The 12890-nt window shown below is 34.8% G+C and overlaps 2 protein-coding genes across 2 annotated transcripts in view; both read right to left on the bottom strand.

Moving 5' to 3' along the window:
- The window catches only part of LOC105130106 (uncharacterized protein At4g26485-like), a 23535-nt gene extending 11121 nt beyond the window's left edge, over positions 1-12414 (bottom strand). Inside the window, exon 1 of the mRNA XM_011032454.1 lies at positions 11940-12414. Coding sequence (XP_011030756.1) covers positions 11940-12136 — 197 coding nt within the window. The 5' untranslated portion in view covers positions 12137-12414. The remainder of the gene's footprint in view (positions 1-11939) is intronic.
- Positions 1970-3540, bottom strand: LOC105130108 (uncharacterized protein At4g26485-like). The gene is made up of 3 exons (XM_011032455.1): positions 3030-3540; positions 2751-2949; positions 1970-2541 (listed from the first exon to the last, which is right to left on the bottom strand). Exons 1-3 carry the CDS (start codon positions 3214-3216, stop codon positions 2265-2267), a joined length of 663 nt encoding a protein of 220 aa, XP_011030757.1. The 5' UTR covers positions 3217-3540; the 3' UTR covers positions 1970-2264.
- Positions 12415-12890: the final 476 nt, after the last annotated feature.

Here is a 12890-nt window from a genome sequence, read left to right as displayed (position 1 = left end):
AACCCAAAACACAAATTTTCAAAACCCTAATATTTATCAAAACATAAATTTAAATTTAAAACAACACATTTATACATTTAACAACCTAAATCTTACCTTTAAAGTTATTTCCTCTCAATCTCTTTCCTTTCCCTTCTCTTCCCCTCTTTTCTCTTCTTCTTCTTCCTTCTCCCTCTCTTACGTTTGCTCTCAAAATACAGCTCTCTCTTTTGTTCTTTTGTTTTATTTTTCTTCCTATTTATATTTATTAACTATTATTCAATTACCACAATACCCCTTATTCATTTTACTCACTTTTAAGCCTTTAAGGGCTTTGTTGCCTTTTCCTATTCCTTTTTGTTTTTTTTTTTCAAAACATTACAGTTCTGTCAAATAATTTCCAACTGAGAAGCGGGTCCTTGTTCATGGTATGCGCGTTACACCATTCAAGCTCTCTTAAGTTTCTTTCAGCTCTCATGTTGTACTTTCGTATTATGGTATCTATTATTTGTAATGAAACCAGTTAGAATGCATCCATGATCCAACAAATGATATTAATATATCTAGCATCTGGGCTGTTGAAAAAATATATTACCTTCAGATCGGATAGAGATCAGCGACAACAATGTTAGTGGCAGAACCAAAGGCTTTAGCCAAGCAAACAGCAAAAGAATAATCACTTTCTCCCACATGAAGTATCTTATGACAGCTACTGTAATGTTTTATCCATTTCTTTTTATTATAGAGACTAAGCCCTCCCATTGACCCTCTAAACCATCCATTTTTTTCTCTCAAGAATGGCCAGTCTTCTATATATTATACTTGCCTTTAATTCAACTTTCAAATAGCTCTTCTTCTATCATGAATATACTACTACTACCACCATGCATGGTACCGTGAAGGGTTCCAGTTTTAAGGCCCCACAGTCCATATGCATGCAATGCCTGTTCAACTTTGGTCGAGGTCCAAGCACGGTGATTTTGTATTTGGAACCTTTATTTGAAATTTACTTGGAGTTCTCTACTAAAAGCAGGTGATGGTGCATTAAGCAAGAGAATTAATTCTTCTTGTAAATTAAAATGGATTGTCTCATTGCTAGAGGAGAAATTCAAAAAACACCATGACTTTTGGATGGCCAGATATTTTTCAAACATTCAGACACTCCAAGAAACTTATTCGTCCCTGTCAGCTTCTAAAACATGATCAGATTTTTTGCATGCAGGATCTGGCCATCCAAGCCGTGCATGATATGATGTCTCTGATCAGTAACCTCGGAATGTTTTTGAAAAGCACTGGAAAGACTAACTACTGGTGAAGCCAGAAATTTGTGCAAATGTATTATTAACATGCGCAAGGCTAAGGGGAGTTACTATATATAAGTGAGACAAAGGCTCATGTCTTTAGGGATGTTAACGATGTTGGTCTAACATTGTTAGTGGATCTTCTTTCAGCTATACGAAAATTTGATGTTATTACTAAAGACATCGGCAATTCATCTGATAATGGAAGCTCTATCCATAGAAATCCTGAAATATATATGCTGACTGCCCAGAATTGCATAGCTGTCAAAGAAAAAATTCAAGAAAATAGTTCACTTGCCCCACATAGAATGCAGTTGTCACGCTAATTCGCAGTTTGGACTAGATCAAAAATTCATTTAAGAGATGGCATGTCATGGTTCCTGAAAGATACTAATGAGGATGTTCTCAGTTTCTATTGTAAATATGAGACTTTGTGCTTTTGTTCTCTCATTGAATCAATAGCAATGATGAAGCAACCTTTTGGCTGAGTTTGGACAGCTTGGATTTCCAAGCAATGGCAGCTTTGGTCTCTTTGCTGCATGTTGATTAATATCTTCTTGCTTCATAGCATTAAAGTTTAGCCAGTGAGTTCCAATCTACAGATGATGATTCTGTAGAGTCTATCATTAACTTTAAGGGTCACCCTGTCATGGAGTCTATCATTCAGCAGGCTAGATAGCAACAAGATGTTTGATAATTACTTTGTATAGATAAAGTAACAATTACAGGAGCACATCATGCAGGCATGTTTTGACCAGATCATTTGGATTTCAGCCATGATTGTATAAATGGTATCAGTAATCTCTCATAATAATACATTTAAAATAGTTATTGCCACTTAGTGACGGGGGCGGGAATTTTGGGTTTGTGTGCCTGTCTTGGTGGGTTGGAAATGCCTATGCACCAATTAATGCCAAAGAAAAAATGTTAAAGCATATTGATTTGAGGAATAAGAGTTTTGATTTACAAAGGGATTGCTCTTTGTCAGGTAGCCCTGGCAAATTTGAAGGTATAGCTGTTTCCAGCCGGAAAAGTCTCATCAGCTCCAGCACCAGATCCTCTTTTATTACTGTATCCTGGATATTCAGATCTTCTGAACCAAACTTTCTCAACCAAGCACAGCCCAACACCCTCTGCTAATTTCTCAATCTCCCACTTACAATACGGTTCTTTGATCTTGTGTGTCACGTGAATTTCTCCATTCTTTTCTAACATATCATGGCAACTCCTTAGGAAGCCCTTCACCAACCTCTGATGTTTCCTAAAGAGAGTAATGGGAATGCATCATTAGCACTCTCTATTTAAACTGAAACCTAAACCTAAAAAGACTTGTCAATATTGCATTATTAAGATGGAAAAAGAGGGGATCACAAGCTCAAATCCTGTTACCTACACCTTAAGAACAGAAAATAAAATAAAATCGAAGGGCATAAGGAGAAATGTAGCATTAATCGTCTTAGCTGAACTTACTCGATTTGGCGAATGTTTGATTCACTCCATTTTAGAGCAGTAGCTGGGAAATTAAAGATTATCCGGTCGAACAATCTCTGTTTCAGGAGAGGATGCTTTCTCATATTATGTGCATCTACTTCATGAATTATGGTGCATCCAAGATCCTCCAGCTCAGTTAAGTTTGTTGCAGATTTCGAATACTTCCGCATCATGGTATCTTTTATTTATTTGTAATTACAAGATCAATCAGAATATATCCAACCAATAACAGCTCATATTGACTATACAAAATATTACCTTTGGAGTAGAGAGAAGTGGCTACCATGTTTACAGCAGAACCAAAGGCTTTGCCCAAGCAAGCAGAAAAAGAAAAATCACCTTCTCCAACCAGTAGTATTTTATGACAACTGCTATAATGCTTCATCCATTTCACTTCTTTATTATTTATACTAAGCATTTTCACTTGGCTCTCCAATTCATCCATTTCTATATGGCACTAAAAGATTTTGTTTAGAGTTTCTGTGCTTTGTGGGATGCAATAAAAGAGATACAATGAAGGGAAGTTTTGAGAATAAAGGAATAATAAGCGAGAAGCAAGAGATGAAAAATCAATGGATAGTCTTTGCTTTGCGGAAGGAATCTCTAAGCCATTATGCCAAAGGGCCATGGGTGATACTTTTTCATGGAAATTTACATCTCAATACTTCGTATGCAATGATACCTTTACTCGTCAATTTATGGAATCAAATGATCAGCAGGAAACACCAGTAGGAGCCTTGAGAGTGAATAGAGGCAGACCCTTGTCAAAGAAAGGGAGGGAAGCTAGAGAAGAAAAGTCAAAAGTGGGTTGCCTTGTTGTTCTGCTATGAATGGTGCGGTACAATTAGAAATAGACCTTAGATGAAAGGAAAGGGAAAGAAGAAAGAAAAGTGGTACTTACCAAAAAAAAAAAAAAGAAAGAAAAGTGGTAGATACATCAATGAAAGCAAGATCGGTGTCACATGTTCAAACAAACAAAAGTGGGTTCTAAACAGAAGACTTTAGCCCAGGGCTGTGCGAAGAGCGTCGGAGAAGCTAGCCACACCATTAACTTTATATCGTGTTAGTACGTTCACCAACACTCCCCTCCCTTGCAGCCTAAGCCTTGTGGTGGATGAACTATTCTCAACTTTATATATTACATTGTATTCTTATATTTATTCCATGCAAGATATGTTCATTAACAATTAGAGATCAGTCAGTACTCCTTCCGAATATGTGCATATCTGGCTCATAAATGATGAGCTTCTCTGTTTGTTTGGCAAGGCATATTGTTGCAGCTTCCTTGCCGCAAGGAGAGACTAGTTAAGGAAAATTAAGGAGCCAACTTAGAGAAGGAGGTTAGCACAAGGGACGCCCAACATCCTCTGTAAATTTCTCAATTTCCCACTTGCTATATGGATATTTAGCTATCCTTAAATGTACTCACAAGAATCCCTTCACCTATTAGAATCTATCTATGAGAATCTGTCTTGAAGATAAAAAATAGAGTTACGCGTAATTAATTATTTGAATTTTAATGTAATTATTTTTATATTAGATTCTGCCACAAGATTTGCTTTAGAATCTGTTATTAGAAAACTAATAATCCCTCAAGGTTATTGAGAATTTTTTAAATTTATTTCAAGGTTTTTATAAGCCTTTATATAGACATTCTAAATTAATTAAAATGTATTGATCTTTCTACTCAACTCTTATATCTATTTCTTCTATATTTAAAATTATAGTTTTTGAAACTTAAGTTTTTATATTATTGACATCAGAGCTTATATCCTATAGGCTATGAGGCAAGTATTCTAAGTACTAAATATAGAGAGGGTGAGCATAAACACTAATAATTTACTTTTTTTTTGTTTCAATATCTACTTTAAGCAATACTGTATTTGCAATTCCAGTGTTCAATGGTGAACACTATTATATTTGGGCTGTCAAAATGAGATTTTATGTAAGATCTCAAGACTTGTGGAATGTTGTGGTGACTGATTCTGATTCACCACTATTGAATGCAAATCCCACAATCACTCAAATGAAAGTATATGAAGAAGAAAAACTCAAGAAGGACAAAGCCATTACCTGCCTATATTCTAGACTTGCAGAACATATTTTTACCAAAATAATGAATTTGGAAACACCAAAACAAGAATGGGATAAGCTCCAAATTAAATTTGAAAGGAGTAATAGAGTCAAAGCAATTAAGCTTCTTACATTTAGAAAGGAATTTGAGTTGACGAAGATGAAAGATAATGAATATGTTAAAGATTATTCTAGCAGATTAATGGATGTTGTAAATCAAATGAAACTCTTTGGAAATACATTTGAAGATCAAAAGGTAGTAGAAAAACTTATGATGTCTGTACCATAAAAGTTTAAAGTCAAGATCTCTATAATAGAAGAATCTTGTGATTTGGAAAATCTCACTAATGCAGAGTTAATTAGCAAATTTCAGGAGCAAGGGTTCAAATAAGAGATGATGAGGTTGTTGAAGGGGCTTTTTAAGCAAATAATATGGGAAGGGGTGTTGGTAACTTGCCAAGAAAAAAACTTATCAAGTTTTCTAAGGGAAAAACAAGTATATCTTCAAGAAGACATATTTTCTCACCTTACTCTTATTGCAAAAGAACTAACCATGCTAAGAAAGATTGCTAGTTTAAGGGTAAAACTTCTCTTCAGTGTATGTTCTGTAATAATCTTGGCTATAGTAAGAAATATTGTAAAATCAAGAAGAAACAATCTCAGTAACAAATATAGTAACAAACAAATGTTTTTGAAAAAGGCAAAGATGACGAGGAGCATCTGTTTGGCATCACAAGCTAGCAATACCTCTGAACTGAATACATGGCTTATAGATAATGGTTGCACTAGTCACATGTCTAAGTTTCTGTCAATTTTATCTTCTATTGACATATCAGTTCAACTAAAGATCAAGATAGGAAATGAAGATATTGTACAGGCTAAAGGAAAAGACATTATTGCGGTCAACACAAATAGAGCTATTAAAACCATCACAAATGTTCTTTATATTCCAGAACTAGATCAAAATCTCCTTAGTGTTGCATTTATGCTAAGATGTGGTTATGAAATCTCTTTTAAAAAGAGTTTTTGCTTTATCACTGATATGCCTGATTCAGAAATAACAAAAATCAAAATGGATGGTAATAACTTCTATTTGAAGCTTGATGTTGTTGAAAGGTATGTGTTCAGTGTCAAGATTGGTGAAAGTATTATTTAGCACAAAAGATTTGATCATTACAATTTAAAATCATTGAAGTTGCTGTATGATATTGGTATGGTAGCAAATATGTCTAAAATTCATGTTACTGCACAAACATGTAGAAGCTGTGAACTGGGAAAACAACATCAACAATCATTTTCCAAAGGTATATCTAAAGGAGCTACTCACAAACTGGAGTTAGTCCACTCAGATATATGTGGAACAATAAGCACAATCTCTTTAAGCAATAATGTGTATTTTATATTGTTCATTTATGACTTCAGTAGAATGACTTGGGTTAATTTTTTAAAAATCAAGTCACAAGCATTTTCAATGTTCAAAAACTTCAAGAGCATGGTTGAAACTCAAAGTGGTTAAAAGATTAAGGTGTTGAGAACTGATAATAGAGGAGAGTATATTTTGAAGAAGTTCAATGCCTTTTGTCTAGAAGCTGAGATTGTACATTAGCTAACAGTTTTATACTCTTTACAGCAAAATAGAGTTTTTGAAAGGAAGAACATGACTATGATGGAGATGTCCAGATGTATCTTGTTTAAAAAGAAGTTACTAAGGTTTCTATGGGATAAAGCAGTAAATATTTCAATATATTTGCTTAATAAACTTCTAACTAAGTCTATTTAAAGCAAAACACCATTAGAAGCATAGTTTAGTGTCTGGCCTATCGCCAAACATCTCAAAGTGTTTGGATCATTGTGTTACTTTCATATGTCATCTGCCAAAAGAGGGAAACTTGATGAAAGAGCAGAGAAAAGAATTCTTGTAGGATATACAACAGAATCTAAATGATACAGGATATACAGTTTGAATGGAGCTAAAATTCAAATTAGCAAAGATGTGCATTTTGATGAGAATTCCTGTTAGAATTGGGACTTAAAGGAAATTGATTAGAAAAACATAGTTGTACTTGAACCAGTAGTAAGAAGTATTGGTGTTGAAGATCAACCAGACATTGAAGCAACTTCAGATACAACAATACTTAAGGTGAGGCCATTGTCTGATGTGTATGAAAAATGTAATTTTGTACATGCTAAGCCTACAAACTACACTGAAACTATAAGAGTTCTAGCTTGAATTGAAGTAATGAAATCAGAAATTCATTCCATTGAAAGAAATAGAACTTGGAGATTGACTAAACTTCCTAAAGATAAAAAAGAATTTGGTGTAAAGTGGGTCTTCAGAACCAAATTCAGTCCAGATGGTTCAATCTTCAAGCACAAGGCTAGATTGGTTGTTAAAGGCTTTGCTTAAATTACTGGAGTGGATTATGGTGATAATTTTACACCAGTAGCTAGGCATGATACTATAAGACTTCTACTTGTACTTGCAGGTCAAAAGAAATGGAAAGTTTATCATTTAGATGTTAAGTTTGCTTTTCTAAATGGAATACTCCTTAAAAAAATTTATGTGCAACAACCAAAAGGCTTTGTAGTTGCTGGTAATGAACACAAAGTATACAAGCTACATAAGGCTTTTTATGGCTTGAAGTAAGCACCAAAGGCCTGGTACAACATAATTGACACTCATTTGATTTAACTAAGATTCAAGAGAAGTGAAAATAAAGCTACTTTGTATTTGAAATAAGATGAAGATGGTCTACAACTAGTAATATTACTTTATGTTGACAACATGCTAGTTACTGAAAGCAATGCAAAATTGCTGGCAAAGTTCAAAATAGAAATGCAAGATATTTTTGAAATGTCGATCTTGACATAATGAACTAATTTCTTGGAATGGAAATACATCAATATAGTTCAGGCATTTCTATTTCACAAATGAAATATATTGTTGATATACTTAAGAAACTCAAGCTTGAATCATGCAAAAAAGTAGCAAATCCATTGGCATAAAATGAAAAGATTTCAAAGAATAATGGTAAGAAACTTGAAGATCCCTTTGCATTTTAAAGCTTGGTCGGTAGCCTACTATGCTTAACAATAAATAGACCTAACTTGATGTTTCCAGCTGGTTTATTGTCAAGGTTCATAAGCTCACTCTGCAATATTCATATAGGAGTTATTATTAAAAGGGTGTTGAAGTAAATTAAAGGAACAACTAACCTTGGTATTTGGTACTCGGAGACAAGATGAGTAAAATTAATTGGATATATAGACAGTGACTAGGCAAGGAGTGTTGATAACATGAAAAACACTTCCGGTTATATTTTCAACATTGGTTTTGGTGCAATATATTGGAATGCAAAAATGTTAGAGGTGGTGGTACAATCAACTATAGAAACATAGTATATCTCCATGGTAACTAATGCAAATCAAACAATTTGGTTAAACAAGTTGCTTGCTGATTTGGATTAAGAATAAAGCTCATTAACTGAGTTTTATTGTGACAACAAGTTTGCCATTGCTATTGCTCTAAATCTGGTTCAACATGGTAGAACTAAGCACATCAATGTGAAATTTCACTCTATAAGAGAAGCTAAGAAGAATCTACTTATAAAGGCTTCATTACTGTTAAACCGATGTTTAACTTGCTCATATAATGACTAAAGCACTTCCCAAATCAAGGCTGGAATTTATAAGGATGAAACTTGTTTTGTTTAAGGCAAGTCTCGAGGAGGAGTGTTAAAATCTATCTATGAGAATCTGCCTTGAAGATAGAAAATAGAGTTAAGTGAAGTTAATTATTTGAATTTCAATGTAATTATTTTCATATCAGATTCTACCTCAGAATTTGTTACAGAATCTATTATTAATAAACCAATAATCTCTCAAGATTGTTGAAAGTTTTTTTATTTGTTTCAAGTTCTTTGTAAGCCTTTATATAAACATGCTAAATTAATTAAAATGTATCAATCTTTTTACTCAACTCTGCTCTTTTGTATCTATTTCTTCTATATTTAAAAACTGTAGTTTTTGAAACTTAAGTTTCATATCATCACCACCCTCTATAATTTCAAAAATAGATGCAAACATACTAATTATCACCTTTAACTTAGAACTGAAGTAAAAAAAAAAACTTCTAATATGCGTTGTTCTAAAGTCCAAAAAGGTGTCTAGTTCTTTCCATTCACTATTTCTAAGGAAACTAGAAAGAGGCTAGAACACGAGATCGCTAAGGGAAAGTGGGGTATGAGAGCTAGTTGAGTTACATAATCATTGTCTTATCTTGCCCTTCTACTTTAATAACTAAAACAAAACCTCCAATGACTTATTAATGAAGGTACATTACTTTTTTTAGTTGAACTATACTCGATTTGGCTAATATTTGCTACACTCCAGTTGAGTTATCCTGTCAAACAATTTGTTATTAAGAATACGATGCTCGTTCACTTTACGTGCATTTACTTCTCACAGTGCATCCTAGTTCCTCTAGCTCTTTTAAGTCAACTCTGCAACACTTTAACTTTACCATCTTTTGTAATTGCACCAAGACATCAATTTACATTTGGCTTTCTAAACTATCCATTATTGTATAACCTACGTACCTAGCTTGGAAGATGGTCTGTTCTATTTTGAGTAACATCCAGACCTCTTCTTCTAGCATGAACATATAGAGATCTGATCAAGAACCCCTTTTGTAAAAAGCTAAAGATTTATTTGTAATTAATGCATGCTTGCTTGCTCATGTTTGAGGTGGTTTGTGTGTTGTAGGCATTTTATTGTGGGTTTGGGCTAGGTTTTATGGTTTTGTGTCCTAGTTTTTCTTTTTCTTAATCTCACTCTTTTTTTCCCTGTTTTTGTGTTCTTTTGTGTGCGTGTGTCGACTTTGTGCTGGAAGTTGCTGGGATTTGCCATTAATGGGTAATAAATTATGCAACCTACCCTAAGAAGTAGGGTTACCATTGTCAAAAAGGCTATAATGGTAGTTGCACCACCATTGAAAAAAATGATGTAACTCATGTGTTGCCACTATTAGTGTCATGGTTTATAGCCTCTTGTCTGCCATGAATTGCCTATAAATAGAAGCATTGTTTAAGAGCAAAATAAGAAAGATAATGTAGCCAAAGATGTGAGAAATATAGGAGAGAGTGAGCTGTCATTGTAGTACTGAGAAGAAAGAAATAGAGTGAGGTTGAGAGTTGCTAAAGAGTGGATGATTCCTTCTCCTTTATTGTTGTAAATCTTGTATTCTTTTTATATAAGAAATGGCTTCTCTCGTGGATGTTGGCGATTTGCCGTACCACGTTAAATATTGTGTTAGTGTGTTTGGCCTCCTATGAGTAAATATCATTATATCACCGATCGGATTTTCCAACAAAAATTGCCTTCACTGGGTTCTAATGTTCGCATTTTCTATCATGTTGTGTAGGAATTAGGGTTCGTGGTTGTTTCTGTTTTTGTATTTTTGATTTTGTCTTCTGGTTCGAAATCATTGGATGTTTTTTTTTCTTTTATTGATTATTGGCAAAGATGTTTTAGCTGTTCTGTATTTCTACACTTTGTTTTACCGTGCTTTCATGCATATATTGTATGCTTTGCCGATTGTTGTCTGTCTTGGATTTCCATTATTTTTTCTGGCCTTTTCTGCACTGTGCTTCTTTAGTTTGTGATGATCTTCAACTCATTTATGATTTCTTTCTTAATATCTTCTCACTAGGTTTGCACAACATACAAGCTCAACAACACAAATCGAAGCCTTTCTTGAAAGGAAAAAAATAATCTCTTGGAACAATTCATCATTCCAGGTGCGAATTGTCCATCCATATGCAAACCCGTGCTCCATTTCCCGCTCTGCAGCACGCTGCTCGTTGTATAACCAGTTGTCTCATATGCCACTTCAGGTAAGCCTAGGCATTGAGCAATTTTATCATCCATGAAAGAGCTATTTGAGAATGACAAGCTTTCAGAATTTTAGCCACCAAAGAACTTTCATCTTAAAACAGCCATCCAACCATGCTTTCGAGCATTGCTTGTTTGAAAGAAAGTACTGAAATGCCTGAAACCCATTACTCGACTGCTTTTTGATGCACAAAGCTTTTCCAAGCCACCTAGTGCATTCTACTAGTCTTTATCCCCCCACGAATGACTTGGAAGCGCATGTCTACCTCAGAACAAAGACTGTGTCCCCTTATTTTTCTATTTAGAGCTAGTAGTAATGCTGTAGCAGCCTTTAGCACCCTAGCAGGCGACCTTGGTCTGATATTTGATTTCAGTATGTAGGTTTAATGCCCAGTTTCAACTTTCAATACACATATGTTTATTTATTTTTATTTTAATTGGGGCAGCTGTCAAATGCCTTTATTTTCTCTACACCTAGATTACTCTTTAATAACTCAGGAAAAGAAAAGATTACATCATTTTCATTCCACAAGTCTTCTTATAGAGAGAGGATATAATGACAAAGTTGCTCAGTGTCAAAGACTGGTACTCTTTCCAAATTTGAAGGTACAGCAGTTTCCAGGAGGAAAACTCTCATCAGCTCTAGACCCAGATCCTCTTTTATTTTCATATCCTGGGTAATCAGATTTTCTGAACTTAACTTTTTCAACCAGGAACAGCCCAGCTTGTTCTGCTAGTTTCTCAATTTCCCACTTGCTATATGGATCTGTAGTCTTGTGAGTCACATGAACTTCTCCATTCTCTTCCATCATGTCACTTGCACTCTTAAAGAAGCCCTTCACCAACCTTCGATGACTTCTAAAGACAGAATTCAACATAGCATTTCACTTATCGTTCACAAATCAAAACTCAAATAACTTGCCAATGCACAATTAATCTTGTAGCTACTTAACCAACAAGGTCAATCCTTGGTCACATAGGGAAGTCCAGGATTGCTTTTAAATTTCTAGTTTTTGTGAGCTAACAGGAAAGAAGGTCTATTCCAAAGAGAATAAGGTAGGCCTTAGAGTAAAATATCAAAAATAAAAAGACACAGAGAGTAGACAGGTCTCAACAGTTTTATTCCTGCACTTCTTCAAGAACAAGAGAAAAATCCCAAATGATCACTTAAGGTAATAAATTAGAAGTTGTAGCTTCACTTACTCAATTTGGCGAATGTTTGCTTCACTCCTTTTGAGAGCTGCATGAGGAAAATTATAGACTATCCTGTCAAACAGCTTATGGGTGAGAAGAGGATGACTGTTCATGGTATGTGCATTTACTCCGTGCATAACAGTGCATCCTAGTTCCTCCAGTTCTCTCAAGTTGGATGCAGCTCCACTGTACTTGAGCCTCATCATCTCTTAATTTTGTAAGTACAGGATCAATCAGATTGCATCCAACAAATATTAGACAAATGTATACGGAGACAGGTGAAATATTGTTACCTTCAGAGTATAGAGAAGTGGCAACAATGTTAGTGGCAGAGCCAAAGGCTTCAGCCAAGCAAACAGCAAAAGAAAAATCACCGTCTCCAACTAGAAGCATTTTCTGAGTGCTGCTATAATGCCTTATCCATTTCTCTTCCTTGTTATCATCAATATTAAGCATTTCCAAGTGGCTATATTTCTATATATATTTGACCTTGATGAAAATGGCCAGTTCTGTATGTGACCTTTAACCTTTTCTCCTGGCATGGATATATAATCAGGAGGCCTGGTCAGGCAACTTCCCTCACCCTCATAATGAAGACTCATCGGGATTCATAGAGAGTTATTGACGAGTTTCATTTCCAAGGGATTTTTAGTCTTCCATAGTACTGCTGACAGGTTTAAATTTTGCCTAGTTTCTTGGCCCAATAGAAGCCTGTTTCATTAGTCTCCAGGTTCATGCATGGTGGTTTCGTATTTGGACATTTAATCAATTCTCCACCCAAACCAGGTTATGTGGCATGAAGCAGGAGAATGATCCTTCTTGTAAATTACTTCAAAGATCACTAATGTCAAGAGAAAATCTGACAGTTTTGACATGACCCTCCATTAATAGAACATCCACGCATAGCAAATAATTGAAGAACCAGGCCTTGTAATTCCTCAGCAAGTGTGGACAGGATAT

This window comes from Populus euphratica, unplaced genomic scaffold, assembly GCF_000495115.2.
Source record: "Populus euphratica unplaced genomic scaffold, PopEup_1.0 scaffold95.1, whole genome shotgun sequence".
NCBI lineage: Eukaryota > Viridiplantae > Streptophyta > Magnoliopsida > Malpighiales > Salicaceae > Populus > Populus euphratica.
This window is presented reverse-complemented; position numbering and strand designations above follow the sequence as displayed.

Bases quoted from the DNA above. Each gene is read 5' to 3' on its own strand.
- LOC105130108 (XM_011032455.1), bottom strand. From the start codon at position 3,216: ATGGATGAATTGGAGAGCCAAGTGAAAATGCTTAGTATAAATAATAAA. The intron at 2,950-3,029 runs GTAATATTTTGT...AATAAATAAAAG, and splicing joins CACTTCTCTCTACTCCAAAG to ATACCATGATGCGGAAGTAT. The intron at 2,542-2,750 runs GTAAGTTCAGCT...TACTCTCTTTAG, and splicing joins TCAAACATTCGCCAAATCGA to GAAACATCAGAGGTTGGTGA.